The following is a 14,710-nucleotide window of genomic DNA, read 5'->3' on the forward strand; positions in this document are numbered from 1 at the left end:
AAGAGGTTGATTTTTATTAAATTTACTAGATATACATGTTTCCTTAATCAATTCTTGTCATATTTCCAAACTGAGGTTTTTCTCATCAAAATAATCCTGTGGACATTTTACAAATCCAGTTGGATTAATGATTCGCATTGTTGATGTATCCGAGCTGTTACACTAAAAAAGAATGTGCGAGATTTTTGCCATTTAGCATGATGCTAAACTGGTAGCTACACATTTTCCTACTCAAAATAAACCAGACACATTTTCACTGCTTGATTATATTTGAGGTAAAGGGAAACGAAGTACATTTCTTAATGTCTGAAATGTTCCTTGTGTTGTCTGATGTATACAGTATGTTGTTCGTATCTGTTTTGTTTTGTGCCTTGTATACCTGTGGTGTGTATATCATCTCGCTGTTTTTTTTTGTTGTTGTTTTTTTTTTTTTTTGTGTGTGTGTGTGTGGTGTTGTTTTAAAAAAAAAAAAACACTTCCCCTCAGTCCCAAGCGCTAATGAGTAAGTGCACTTTTTTCTTCTTTATTGTTGGGTTTTATGTAAAGTTGCTCACATGCTCTCAGGTGTGGCTGCCCTGAATGGCGGCGGCTCGGCCGGCCCCATGGATGCCCTCACTCAGGCTTACTCAGGAATCCAGCAGTACGCCGCCGCCGCCCTGCCCACACTCTACAGCCAGAGCTTACTGCAGCAGCAGAGTGCTGCCGGGAGTCAGAAGGAGGGTGAGGAAGGAGCAAACACACACTATATGTATATAAATATGTGTTATAATACTGTATATGATCGAGCCTACTGTGGCAGAGCTCTAATCCCCACAATTATTTTGTCCTTATAATGCAGGTATAGAAAAAAACACGTTTCTATGAAGATTAACACACACACACACACACACACACACACTTATTTGCATATACTACATATAACAAATGGACACATATATGTATACAGTATACACATACAAATAGCCTACTGCATGAGAATTGTAGTCCCCACAAAGTGTTCCGTCCTTATGATGCAGGTATGAGACTCTACAGACTGTAGTCCTTATTAGGGCATAAATATAAACATATACACACACATCTGTAAACATCACACACTCACACTGTCTCATTCTCACTCTCTTTCACACACACATTCACACACACATTTCACAGCTAAAATTTTAGTAGGTGTGCAGACAGACTGTTGTCCCTATTAACAGATGCAACCTCTACACATGCACGCAGTAGGGATGCAACAATACAGTTAGCCCACGGTTCAATACGTACCTCGGTTTTTTAACCACGGTTTTCAGTTCGGGTCGGTTCTGATGGCTTAACACATAAAAGTGTTTTTTGTTATTCTATGCTTAGGCAATAGGAACAGTAAGAGGTTAAGAAGAAAGAAATAAAAACGATTTATTGCGATACTCCTTTATTTTACTTAAAAGCAAAGAAAAGTCCACTGGTTCCTAGTGTTTTGTATAATATAAACATTTTTTATTTTAAAATTAACACTGACATCTCACCGCTGACCATTTCAAATAAACATACTTAAATAAATAAACCATCTTAATTAAACTTAAGAGTACTCCAGTACAGTATCCTTCATTCAGAATGTAAAGTATCCTTCAGCTTTTCATTTCCCAATCCGACATGCAGTTAACAGTTACAGTGAGGTAACTCACGGTTGCCCACGAGGTCCAACCATCTGTGGTCAGAGCAAGGCTCTGTGCTTGAGCCAATTCGTACACAATACTGTTACACGTCTATAGAGGTCGGGAATTATCTCGATGCAGAAAAAAGTGCGAGTTTTTATAAGATGACAAAAGCCCGCATTTCCAATCACCGAAAACGGCTGCAAATCTTTGGCAATGAACACCCCCACTGCCTTTGTTATTTTCATCAGTGTTGTATAAAGTATTAGAATGCAAAGATCAACTCTGGTAATAAGAATAGTGACATTTCACTGCTTTTGGTTGCCGCCGTTATAGATACCTGTAAATGCCTCCAGCTCTGACTGCGCGTGCACGCTGCGCGTACCTGTGCGTCTCCGTACAGCGTGCGGAGCTGCGTAATACAATCTAGGAGCAGTGATTCGCCAAACCTCCCTTATTGCAGTCGCACACATTTATTCTGATTTTATTTTGTAGTAACAAGTAACAAAGATGCTTAGGGGAAATATAACGGAGTAAAAGTATACATTTTATCTAAGAAATGTAGAGCAGTAAAAGTGAAAGTTGACAAATTTAAATAGCGAAGTAAAGTACAGATACGTGAAATTAGTACTTAAGTACAGTAACAAAGTATTTTTACTACGTTACATTACAAGACTGATTTTCATGTGTCTCTCGGAACCAGTTGGATATGTATGCTGGAAGGATTCAGCGAGGGACTGTTGTTTTTTTGGAGGACTTTATTACCTGCTCTGCTATCCTGCATTCAGACATTGATATTGCTGGGTGATGGCGCCACAGATGTGCAATCATATCGGAAGTGTTTCCGTTTGAGTAGGCTAGTCATCAAAGACAGTCATTGTTTTGTTTACCGTTTTTTCTTCCTCGGCATTATACTCAACAGCAAAACCGAAATGTCTCCACACCACAGATTTAAAAGACGCCGGCGCACCTCGTACTGTAGCCTCGCTTCACCACCGCTCGCCATGCTAACGTTTGGAATGATGGTTCATAACTTCATTGTCTGCATGTGCAACGCCCCCTAACTTTAGAGCACAGTGATTGAACATTTATCTCAGCTCGTAGACATACAGGCACACACAAACAGTCAATTCGGAGAGAAATAAAAAGCACATACATTATTTAAACGTAAAAGCGAAAAAAAAACGCAATTCACAAGCACGTATTGAACCGTGGATCTCGTACCGAACGGTTCAATATTATATTGAGAATTGTGGCATCCCTAGCACGCAGTATATACACCTATAGACAGATACACACATATGTACACACTCTTCCACACTCTTTGTACAGCCAGAGCACAAGGTACAGTACCAGCTCTTTAATCCTCACATTGCTTACTAATCCACATGGTTATGTATTGTGTTTGCAGGACCAGAAGGGGCAAACCTTTTCATCTATCACCTGCCACAGGAGTTCGGGGACCAGGACATTCTGCAGATGTTCATGCCTTTTGGAAATGTAGTGTCGGCCAAAGTGTTTATAGACAAACAGACCAATCTGAGCAAGTGCTTCGGTATGTAGCCCAGACTCATACAATACACACACACACACACACACACACACACACACACACACACACACACACACACACACACACACATTAATTACATGGAGACTCAATGAGATAAACCTGTCCAGTACACATTAAATATACACATTGTAGATTCATATATTAATATTCTTTTAAATGAAATATTAGATTTTTACAGTTTTAACGTTTAATTAATAGTTAATACAATGTTAATGCTCATTAATACAGAACTTTTTCTTCTTATCATTAAGGACAATAAGGACAACTATTTAGTACTCAGGGCTAGATGGGTGTATGTATGTCAGGAGAGTGTAAACTGCACTGACAGTCTATAATTAAGTTTAAATACTTTACTAAGGCTGTAGTTCATCATGCACACCATGCCTGGGACCTGCTCTCTGAGTGAAGCACAAATTGCAGTTTAAAAGCCGATGTGAAGTGCTGGAACCGGTCATTTTATAATTGACCAAAAATGAACAGTTTCACAAAAGACTTGTTTATTGGGTTACATTACTTTGCTAGATGTGACGGAATTAATGTACACCACATGGACATAAATAGACGTGGACACCTGATCATCACAATCAACTGCCTGTTGAATATCTCAGTCCAGATTTATTCTCCTTTGCTATTACAATAAGCTCCAACCTTCTGAGAAGACTTTCCACTAGAATTTAAAGCTTGGATGAACGCAAGAGTATTAGTGAGATCAGATACTGATACTGATGTCTGGTGGGAAGTCGGTGTTCCAGTTCATCCCAAAGGTGTTCAGTGGAGTTGAGTCAGAGACAGGGCTCTGTGCAGGACACCCGAGTTCTTCCATTCCAACCTTCATGGAGCTCAGGGGCTTTGTGCAAAGGGGCATTGTCATGCTGGAACGTTTCAGTCTCTTAGTTCCAGTTAAGGAGAATCGTGAAGCTACAGCACACAAAGACAATCTATACAACTGTGTATTTCCAACAGTTTAAAGAAGACCCACATATGGGTGTTACAGTCAGGTGTACACAGACATTTAGCCATGTACTGGATGTGCCATGTGTATGTAAGGGTTGCCAAATCTGCATGACAAAAACAATAAAAGATGCAGTTTTTCTAAATAGTTCTTTTGTCAGGATCCTGAAATGTGACAAATGATAAAAATGTGAATAAAAAGCCATGACAACACTGCAGCACCAATATAGTACACGCTGTGTACAGGTATTTGTCCACACTTTGTAGTGCAGGAGCTCTCAAATGCATATGCACGAGGCAGAGAAGTGCACTTTAATCTTATTTTCATACGTAACGTAACAATAAAAGCTTTTGTTGAACAGAATGCTGACTAATTGTGATTAAAGAGGGCTGCTTGGTAATTGTGGCTCTTTGTCTTTGTTTCTCTTAACCCAAACCTTTGCTGGATGTTTAATGTAACCTTCACAGTTGTGCTACACAACAATCCATGGGACGGGAATATTGTTGTGTATTTTGTGGTAAGTAAATCTAATTTAATAAACTCTCTTTTTTCTGTCAGGTTTCGTCAGTTATGACAATCCCGTGTCGGCACAAGCAGCCATTCAGGCGATGAACGGTTTTCAGATTGGAATGAAACGCCTGAAGGTGCAGCTGAAGCGCTCTAAGAACGACAGCAAGCCCTACTGATCTTATTGCTAGGGCCAGTCCTCTCTGTCCCTACAATGCTAGGGTAAGTCCCCACTGCTGCCACGGCAACCGCCCCGGGGATGGGAAAAGGGGGGGACATGGGGGAGAGTTTCACCCTTATCACCACTAGAGGGAGTCACTTTCCCCCCGAACATTCTTTTTAAACTTTTTTGATGGCAGTATTATTATTATTATTATTATTATTATTATTATTATTATTATTATTATTATTATTATTATTATTTGGTTTCTATTCACATGAACGCTTCCATTTTTGCTATTATTTTGTATGACCTGCGATGAATGAATAGCTATTGCTAGTTTTTGTTTTTTCCCTTTTTTATTTTGAGTTGTGTATAAAAACGATTTATTTATTTTTTAAGTAGTTATTTATAACATTGCCTTTTTTTTTTCTTTTTTTTTTCTTCTTTTTCATTTTTATGATGATAACGACAACAACAGCCGAAAGGAAAGTTCTCTAAACTACATTTAGTTTCCCGTTGTGAACCTTAAGGCTTGTGAGAACGTGTAGGGACGGGGTCAGAGCCCCCAAAAAGAGCACCAATATGCACATTCGACTTTGCCCTTTGACCTCTGGTGTTGGCTCCGGGCTCCGCTGCTCCTTCGACCCCTCGGCCCAGCGGCACCAGAGAGAAAAGGGTCAAAACCCGATGTGGCCTCGCTGTAGTTAACGGCAACAACTGCCAAAAGAGACTCTCCACACACACATACACACACATACACACACATACACACACCTGCCATTAAAGCATTGAACTTTTTGCGTTATGTTTTTTTGTTTGTTTGTTTGTTTTTTGCTTGGTTGATATGGTGTTTGTCCAACAGAGCATTTTATGTAGAGCATTTTAAAAAGAGATGACAAATAAAAAAGAATCTAATAATAAAGCATTTTATGTTTCCGGCGGGGTGGCGGGTTCAACTGCAAATACTTGATGTTTATTGAAATAAAAGAAATAATATATCAGAGTACAGAAAGCCACAGGCCTGTAAATTTTATTTGTAAAAAAAAAAAAAAGCAGTTCTATTTTTATACAAAAAAATTTCTACTGCCTCTACTGACGTGAAAGACTTTATTTATTCTGGTTAAGTGATCGGGTCCGTGAAGACGTGCTCTTCGCCGTCTAGTCTTCTGAAGCCACACAATCTGATGTGGGAAGAGAACAGTGGATCAAACCCCTCCCCCTCCCTCTCTCTCTTTCTCTCCCTCCCTCCCATCACTCTATCTCTCATCCTTCTGTCCCTATCTCTTTCCCTCCCATCTGTCTTTCTTCATTCTGTCATGTGCTGGTTATATTTCAGTCTAATGGGGCTGCACGATTGTCCTGATCATTTTCAGTGATTCTGTCAGTTATAGTTATTAATTGAGGAGAAATGATGTGGCAGCTCAGCAGTTAAGCCTCTGCTCTGGTGGAAGGAAGGCAGAGCAAATGTTGGGCAAAAGACTTAACCCTGAACTGCTCAGCTTTGTGTGTAGACTGGACTGGATTCTCACCTGCATATGAGCGTAGATAAAAAACACATCCTGTCACTATTAGTGTGTTTAAAGGGTTTTTTTATAAACTTGATACAATTTAATCGGCACATTTATGTTTAGCTGTAGCATTTATCATGTCTGACTCATTTCTAGGGTGATACTGAAGATGCTTGGAAACTACGGGGCTTTTTCTTCAGTGAATGCAGCCACCACAAAAGAAAAATCATTTTTGGAATATTCTATATACACACACACACACACACACACACACACACACACACATACGTGTGCACACACATACATACACGCACACACTTACACACATAGACACACACATACAGACACATACACATGCACGCACATGCAGACAAGCGAATACACATGCACACACACGTGCGTGCACACACACGCACACATACATACATACACACAAACACACACATACACACGCACATACATATACATACACATAGATGCACACACACACACACACACACATAGACACACACATACAGACACAGACACACATACAGACACACAAATGCACACACATACAGACACATAGACACACACATACAGTACAGACGCACACACATACAGACACATAGACACACACATACAGTACAGATGCACACACACATATAGACACACATACAGACACACATACAGTACAGACGCACACACACACACACATAGACACACACAGACACACATACAGACGCACACACACAGACACACACATACAGACGCACACACACACATAGATACACACATACAGACGCACACACACATACAGACGCACACACACACATAGATACACACATACAGATGCACACACACACACATAGACACACACATAGACACACACATACAGACACAAACACACACATAGACATACACATGCACATACATACACATGCGTGCACACCCATACACACATTTGGCCACACACACACAAAGCAATGCTGCTTCAGTTCTTTCTATCTATCTATCTATCTATCTATCTATCTATCTATCTATCTATCTATCTATCTATCTATCTATCTATCTATCTATCTATCTATCTATCTATCTAACATTATTTGGGACAAAGCATTTCTTTAAAGCAGAGTCCAGTCCAGAGGTGGAGCTCGTAGCTCAGCAGCTGAAGGTTCAGGGTCATGTTTAAGAGCTCAGAGTGGTGCTGGGGTTGATATACTGAGCACTAGGACAGAAAAGCTTCTTCACTCAGTCCCCACTGCTGTAGACCACTAGTCTGCATATTCAATTAGTGCTCAGGTATAAAGTGACCTTTTCCTCTTTAATTACAGAGGACCAAATTACAGTTTATTTCATTAATGGTGAAGCCCTACTTCTTTGCTCTCTTGTCCTTTTCCTCTTCTCTCTCAATCCCTCCTTCACTCTCTCCCTCACCGTGAGTAGTGGCACTTTACGTGTACGATCTGTTTCTCCCTTTTTTCCTTCTGTTCCATTTTAGCTTCGTCTGGTCTTCTGTTTTTTTGTTTCCTGCGTTACAAAGAAAAAAAGCGTGTATTCGTTTTTCAGCTCAAGATCCATCAAGCTGTGTCTCTTCAACAAGGGGCTGATGGATTCTTTGGTGTGTGTGTGTGTGTGTGTGTGTGTGTGTGTGTGTGTGTGTGTGTGTGTGAGAGAGAGAGAGAGAATGTATGTATCATTTACATATGTTTATCTGTGTGAAGTATGTGTAGTATTTAAAAAAAAGAAAAGAAAAAAGATAAAGAATCTTCTTGCGCTGGGTTACCGCTGGCTAGTAGCGCTGTTGTTCTCGTTGTTGATGTTGTTGCTGTTGTTATCTGTTGTTATCTGTTGTTTGTTGTTCTCATGGTTTTTTAATGCTGTAGTTGTGTGCCAGAGGCTGTGTGTGTAACTCTCCTCTCCCGTTTTCTTCCCTAGAAACTCATCTCCATGACTCTTTGCTCATCGTTTGCCTAGCATGTCTACGTGGCGTTCAAAAAAAAAAAGTCTCATCGTCTCGTCATTGTCTCCGATGTCTTTCTGAGTTCTCCTGATCATAATCTGGTCTCCTCCTACTGATCTCTCCTCGACTTTGATCTTAGCTTGGTCTTTGTTGGGTAATTTTTTGTTTGTTTGTTTGTTTGTTTTGTTGTTGTTTTTTTGCATGTGACCTCGTTTTAAAGCTTTTACCTGTTTTTCTGAGGTTTTTATTATTTTTTTTCTTTCTGTTTTTTGTTTGTTTGTTTGTTTGTGTTCTTTCTCTTTTTATTATTACAGTCGGGGGAGGGATGGGTGAAAGAAGGAAGAAAAAAAATACTAACAAATGTGAAAAAGCTAAAGCGCTAAAGCTGCGTTCACACTCGCAAATAGGTATAATCTATTTAATAGTATAACCCGAAGCGTCGTCATTTTAAGAAACGCTCTTTTTAACATTTCACAAATTTACTTAATGACAAAAAAAATTTCACACAAACCTGTGGCAAAGAAATTAAAAGAATTTGCAGCGTTTGCTAGCTTAAACTTTTTCTTATGATTTGCTTTACATTTCATTTTTTTGTTTTTTGTTTTGTTTTATATTCCATTCATTTAAAGTAAACTTGAAAGTACAATACAGGGATTGGCTTCGGGACTTTCTGTCAGCGCGTTTCGTGGTATGAGACGCACAGGTAGACCCAGCTGGTTTCTACGAGAACTAGACTACTTCCAAGCAGTTTTAATACAAAAAAAACAAAAAAATCTGTCTAATTGAACTTAAGAGTCTCTCAGAGCGAGCTTGTGGTTTTTACATTTTTCAGGCAGTGTAAAGTTTTTTGATAAGGCCATTTGAAGTGGCTCGGTTTCTCATTAAAGTCTATATAAAACCACTTTTTTCTAGAGTAGTAAAGGTATTAAGAAAAAAAAAACAACAAAAAAAAACAACAAAAAAAAAAGAAAAACAAGAAAAAAGAGTGCCCTGTTTGGGGGAAATGCTACCTACATGTCACACCTTTTTGCTGAACTGATCTACCGTTAGACAATCCGTGGTATAAATGCACATGAAATGACCTATATTTTATACTGTTTAAATGTATAGAGGAAAAAAAAAAACCACAGTTTGTGTGACCCGCGTTCCCGTCGGTGCTTTTTGTGGATTGAGTCGTGATTTCATCACAAGTCTAATAGTCTTATTTGTCTTGTGTTTTTAAAGAGAAGACTAAAAATCGGTTTACTTGAACATAGACAAAAACCTATCATAGTACTATTGCAACTAGAGTATACCTGTTTTTTTTGTTTGTTTGTTTGTTTATTTGTTTTTGTTTTGTTTTGTTTTTTCTTTCCTTTTTTTAAGAGTCCCTATTTGAAATTTCTTGTCGGGTAATTAGCTATATAAACCTTTTACAATGTCAGCTTGTAAAGCATCAATGTCATTCTTCTTATTATTTTCAATTTCAATTGTGGGAAACAATATTTAGATGTGTTGTTGCGTTCAGCAAAATGTACTTTTTTTTTCTTATAAAGGAAACAAAAAAAACAACAAAACAAAACAAAAAAAAAATACAAGATGAGTGGACTTTAGTGCCAAATTCTGACGGTACATCCTGCCTACAGCTTCAGTGTATTACTTGTGAAATGATTTGATAACATGGGTATTTTATTACGTAAGTGTTTTGTATCCCTCATATTTAAGGATATAGATTTAAAAGAAAAAAACAACAAAAAAAAAAAACCGCGGTTGTTAACTTGCTACTCTGTGGTCTTGTTGCCTGAACTGTTCACGTTTTTGCTTTCTTTTTAAATGTAAAAAGTGCCCATGTGTCATTCTCTCTTTCTTTCTCTGTTTTACTCACTCACTCTCTCTCTCTCTCGCTCTCTCTCTCTCACACACTCTCTCTCACACACACATGCACGTGCACAACCATACACACACACACATGCACGCATACACACACCTGCGCTAAAGGTTGACCTCACAGCCCTCTTTTCTTCGATGGTGTGTGTATGTGAGCCCCCTGAGCACGAGTCTCAGCAGCACACACACCTACACACCTACACGCAAACACAGAAATATTGGCATCGTATCACTAACCATGAGCAGCCAATCAAAATCAGAGGTGAGCTGTAAAGAGGTGTGTTTCTCAATGTCAGGCATGTGTCGATAGAAAAGTTTCATATCATACTAGAACTTTTTTTTTTTTTTTTTTTTTGTACACCGACAGAAAAGTGCAGACACACGAACCTGATGTTTTTGTTCATCATCTTATTTAAGAATAAGTTAAATGAATTAATCTTAATAAATAAATCAATGAAGAAAGAAAGAAATACCCAGCACTTGGTATGTTCAACATGGCGAGACAGGAAGTGGGCGTAAAAGTAATCGGTTTCACAGATGAAATTCAGGCATAGCAGCACAACCCAGGGTTAGAAGACAACGGAGGAATAATACGGAGAGCAGATCGACTCCTGAGTGTGTGGCATCGTGTAAGCTGTCTGTTTCATTCTTCGTGTTCAGAAGATCATGCCACATCTTGCCACATCTTTAGAAGGAAAATAAAAAACCCTACATTTCTTTTTGTATCACTAAGGTTTTTAGAGTTAGAGTTTACATTCAGTTTGGACTTGATGCTTTAACCGAGAGGGACAAATGTCCTGAAGAGTCACACTGAAGCTTATAGCACACCTGTGAATATGCTGCCTTGTAACCAGGACAGAGTTTCTATCTAAGAAGCACAAACACTGCCCAGAAATGCCTCCCACATTCCACCCGGGGCTAGTGGCTATCGCTTTTATACGTCTAAGACACAGTACCATGTTTAGAGTTATCGGCACATGCCTGTTTGCCTTTCTCTGTCTCTCTCTCTCTCTCTCTCTCTCTCTCTCTCTCTCTCTCTCTCTCTCTCTCTCTCTCTCACACACACTCTCTGTCTCTCTCTCTTTCTCTCTCTCTCTCTGTCTCTCTCTCTCTCTCTCTCTCTCTCTCTCTCTCTCTCTCTCTCTCTCTCTCTCTCTCTCTCTCTGCCTCTTCAGGTCTTTAAAGCAGCCTGATGCCAAAAAGGACAACTCACCCGTCCACAGTTCCACATTTTCCCATTGCACTTTTGTCGAAAACGTTTACACGTGTTGTAAATGGCCCGTATAATACAGTACAATCTTGTTTACAGACGTGGTTTACAGCCGGCCCCCCCTAAAAACCCCTGTTTACTTCACTAAAGCACTATTTTCTACCCAAATCCTGCCGTTGCCTTAACATGACGCTCAGTATTAGTGGGGTGGAATAGGCTGCTGCCTGAGTGCTGCCAAGGTTATTTGTTGCGTTTGTGTTAGGTGTGTGTGACTGTATGTGTGTATGTGTGTGACTGTATGTGTGTGTGTGTGTTTTGTCCCAATAATACACCCAAGGTTTTGCCGTACCAACAAATGCAACAACTGCCAAACCTGCATCCTTCACCAGCTTCGGTTCTACAGCACGGTTCAGACGTTACGTCTCCGTCGGATGCACAAGCACAAAAATTCACACGCACGCACATGCCAAATGAAATCGTTAGCACAACGACGACACGTAGGATGACAGTATTACGCGTCAGCATCCTGGCAGCTTTACCAGCTCACAGGATGTGACATCAAGTGAAATCGTACACACTGCCATTTCAGTGTATCCACACAATCCCAGTCAAAGGCTTTTTGAGCACAAGGAGTTTCTTATAGTTTAATCACTCGCTCTCAGTAATCCTGCTCAGGGCCGCGCTGGATCCCGAGCCTGTTCCGGGAATACTGAGCATGAAGTAAAGATATCGGTACTGCAAAACGTTAAAAAGAGCGAGATTTCTTTTCCAAGCACAAGTACATCAAAGCACATGTATTTGTTGTCATTTTAATGGCATAAATTGAATCTGAAAAATATTGTAGTATCTTAATAAATAATACCTATGGAGACTAACGTTACTCCATAATGTAAAAAATTACACGCTGGCGTATTAGAAATGGGATAGAAATCTTTCGAAATGTTCTAATATAGAATTGAGCATGGGTAACTTAAATAAATAATAAACAAACGCACTTGCTGGATCGTTGATGAGAACCATTGAAACCATTGAGTTTCTGAACATCAAAACCCTGCGCAAACCCGTTGATGCGCTTGAACCAAATGCAGCAATTGAAGCACACGAATTACTAAAATTATGATGAAATACAGATAGAGAACATTTTAAAGTGTTCGACTCCTAAAGCACAAGACAGTGACATGCTGACTTGTTGGTCAGCCTGCAAAGCATTCTGGGTTGCTTTTATTCCTGAAGTCGTGTATCGCGATGTCAACTGATCCCATCCTTCATGCAACCAAGGGCTCATCAACTTCACTCCAGCTAAGAAAGTAGCGGCACTGCCTTTGAAAAAAGCAACAGGGATCCAGTCAGAGAGGATTTTAAGAGGGTAGGCGTAGAAGGGGTTTTTTTTTTTTTTTTTTTTTTTTAAACAGTATTGGAACAAGGCCAAGATTTTTTGTTTTGTTTTTGATGATAGTGAAGAAAATGATGGAGAGTCAACACTTGATATCACTGCACTATGATGTGGTCAAATGGCAGGGGGTTAAACCAACAGATATTAATCTGTTCTGTCTCCCGTTGTGTGTGTGTGTGTGTGTGTGTGTGTGTGTGTGTGTGTGTGTGTGTGTGTGTGTGTGTGTGTGTGTGTGTCTGTGTTTCAACATAGTCTGCTTTGCCACTATCAAAACAAACAGGGTAAGATTTTGCGATCTCGCTACACACACAATTCCTGACACGCTCCATTTCTCTCTCTCACACACACACACACACACACACACACACACACACACACTAGATGTTTAGTAAAGCACAAACTCGTAAGAGTCTTTGCAGACGTGCTGGCTGAGGCTCTTTACTCAGGGGTTTTCTTCACCACACACATCTTCTCTTCAATCTGTTTGTTCTTTCTGTTTTTGCTTTCTCTTAAGTGCTATTTAACAACAGTGTATTTTACAAGAAAAAGTGGAGTTTCTTTGCATTTTTCGCTTATTATGTCAAGTTTTTTGGACAAAAAAATAATAATACTGTATGTGTGTTGATCTGATGTGCCGTATAAAAAAAGCTTGTTGTCTGTAGATTAATATCATTTTGTTTGATTCTAAAATGGATTTGAATAGTTTTAAGTATTGTCTTGAGAAAAGCCAAAGTCAATGCATTTCAGTGGATTATGTAAGCGTGGTACATGTTTGTTTGACTCCTTGGAATCTGTCATTGGATGGAATTTAAAAAGTACAAAAAAACGCAGGCTTTCCTATTTCTAAAACTGATTGTACTTATGCCTTTTGTACCAGTGCAACTTTTTATACTGGCAATTAAAGAAAAAAAAAACAAAACAAAAAACCTATCGAGAGTCTGTCTGACCCGGCGAAGGGGTCGGCCAGCGGCTGTTCCCGAGTTCTGATTTCTAAGTTGGCATCCAGGATGGTTAAGTTTTAATATAAAGCTTTTCTAGAACTTTGGCTTGGTATCTTTGAACTTTGACATCTTCTTGTTCTTCTTCACTTCAGCGTTTAGTTTCCTTTATCTTTATCTCTTTGTTTTCTTTTCCTTTGTGTTTTTTTTTTTTATTTTTTTCTCTTCTCTTTTTGGAAAGAGGGTCCGGAGTTTTCCTTTTGGCTTGCCGATACTTAAAAAAAACAAGTTTGTCTTTTTCAAAGCGTCTTTACGAAGGCGGTAAGTTTCATTTTGCTCAGTATATTGTGCAGTCTCCATGATAAGACGTTTAGACGATTTAGAAGTATTTAGTCCCCTTCTGTGGATAAATGTATTAGTTTGACAAAGAGATAAAAACAAGTAATTTGAGGACTTTTTTGCTTTTAGCTGTTTAGATTTTTCTGGTTTCTCTGTCCTTCGCTGTTAACCTAACTGTGTAGCTGAAACAGTCAGACTTATTTTTGTAAATGTACGTTCTTGTGTGATGCAGTTTTTTGCTTCTGTCTCCGATATTAAATCATTTTTCCTAATACTCGTCTCTCTCTCTGTGCTGTGGTGTTCCAGTACCTGTCTGATGTTGTAACAGCGTTTACACAACCCTCCAGTGTTCCACCTCTCTCTCTCTCTCTCTCTCTCTCTCTCTCTCTCTCTCTCTCTCTCTCTCTCTCTATCTCTCTCTCTCCCTCTCTCTCACCCTTTTACTTTCTCTCTCCTGTCTTTCCTACTTTATCCTTTACTGTTTGACGTGTTTTGTTGTGTTTGACGCATTAGTGCAATTGGTTTCATCAACTTTTCACCAAAAGCTCATCGCCAAACGTGGTAAATATACATAGAGATGTTTTATATGTATATTTCTGTGCAGCCCAATTTGCTGTGACAGTAGACGGACAGCCTTTTTACGTTTATGTATATATATATATATATAAAAATAAAAAAAATCAAA

The 14,710-nt window shown here is 39.2% G+C and overlaps 1 protein-coding gene across 33 annotated transcripts in view; it reads left to right on the plus strand.

Annotated features, from left to right (window-relative positions):
* The window catches only part of celf2 (cugbp, Elav-like family member 2), a 118,870-nt gene extending 104,571 nt beyond the window's left edge, over positions 1 to 14,299 (plus strand). For 18 of the 33 annotated variants that reach the window (XM_047804206.1, XM_047804214.1, XM_047804216.1 and 15 more), the window contains 4 exons: positions 547 to 720; positions 3,046 to 3,189; positions 4,718 to 4,888; positions 8,255 to 14,299. In XM_047804206.1, coding sequence (XP_047660162.1) covers positions 547 to 720; positions 3,046 to 3,189; positions 4,718 to 4,845 — 446 coding nt within the window. In that variant the 3' untranslated portion in view covers positions 4,846 to 4,888; positions 8,255 to 14,299. The remainder of the gene's footprint in view (positions 1 to 546; positions 721 to 3,045; positions 3,190 to 4,717; positions 4,889 to 8,254) is intronic. The other 15 variants (XM_047804211.1, XM_047804212.1, XM_047804218.1 and 12 more) reach the window with 1 other exon arrangement.
* The last annotated feature ends 411 nt before the right edge of the window (positions 14,300 to 14,710 follow it).

The sequence above is a fragment of the Tachysurus fulvidraco genome, chromosome 19 (assembly GCF_022655615.1).
Source record: "Tachysurus fulvidraco isolate hzauxx_2018 chromosome 19, HZAU_PFXX_2.0, whole genome shotgun sequence".
NCBI classification, from domain to species: domain Eukaryota; kingdom Metazoa; phylum Chordata; class Actinopteri; order Siluriformes; family Bagridae; genus Tachysurus; species Tachysurus fulvidraco.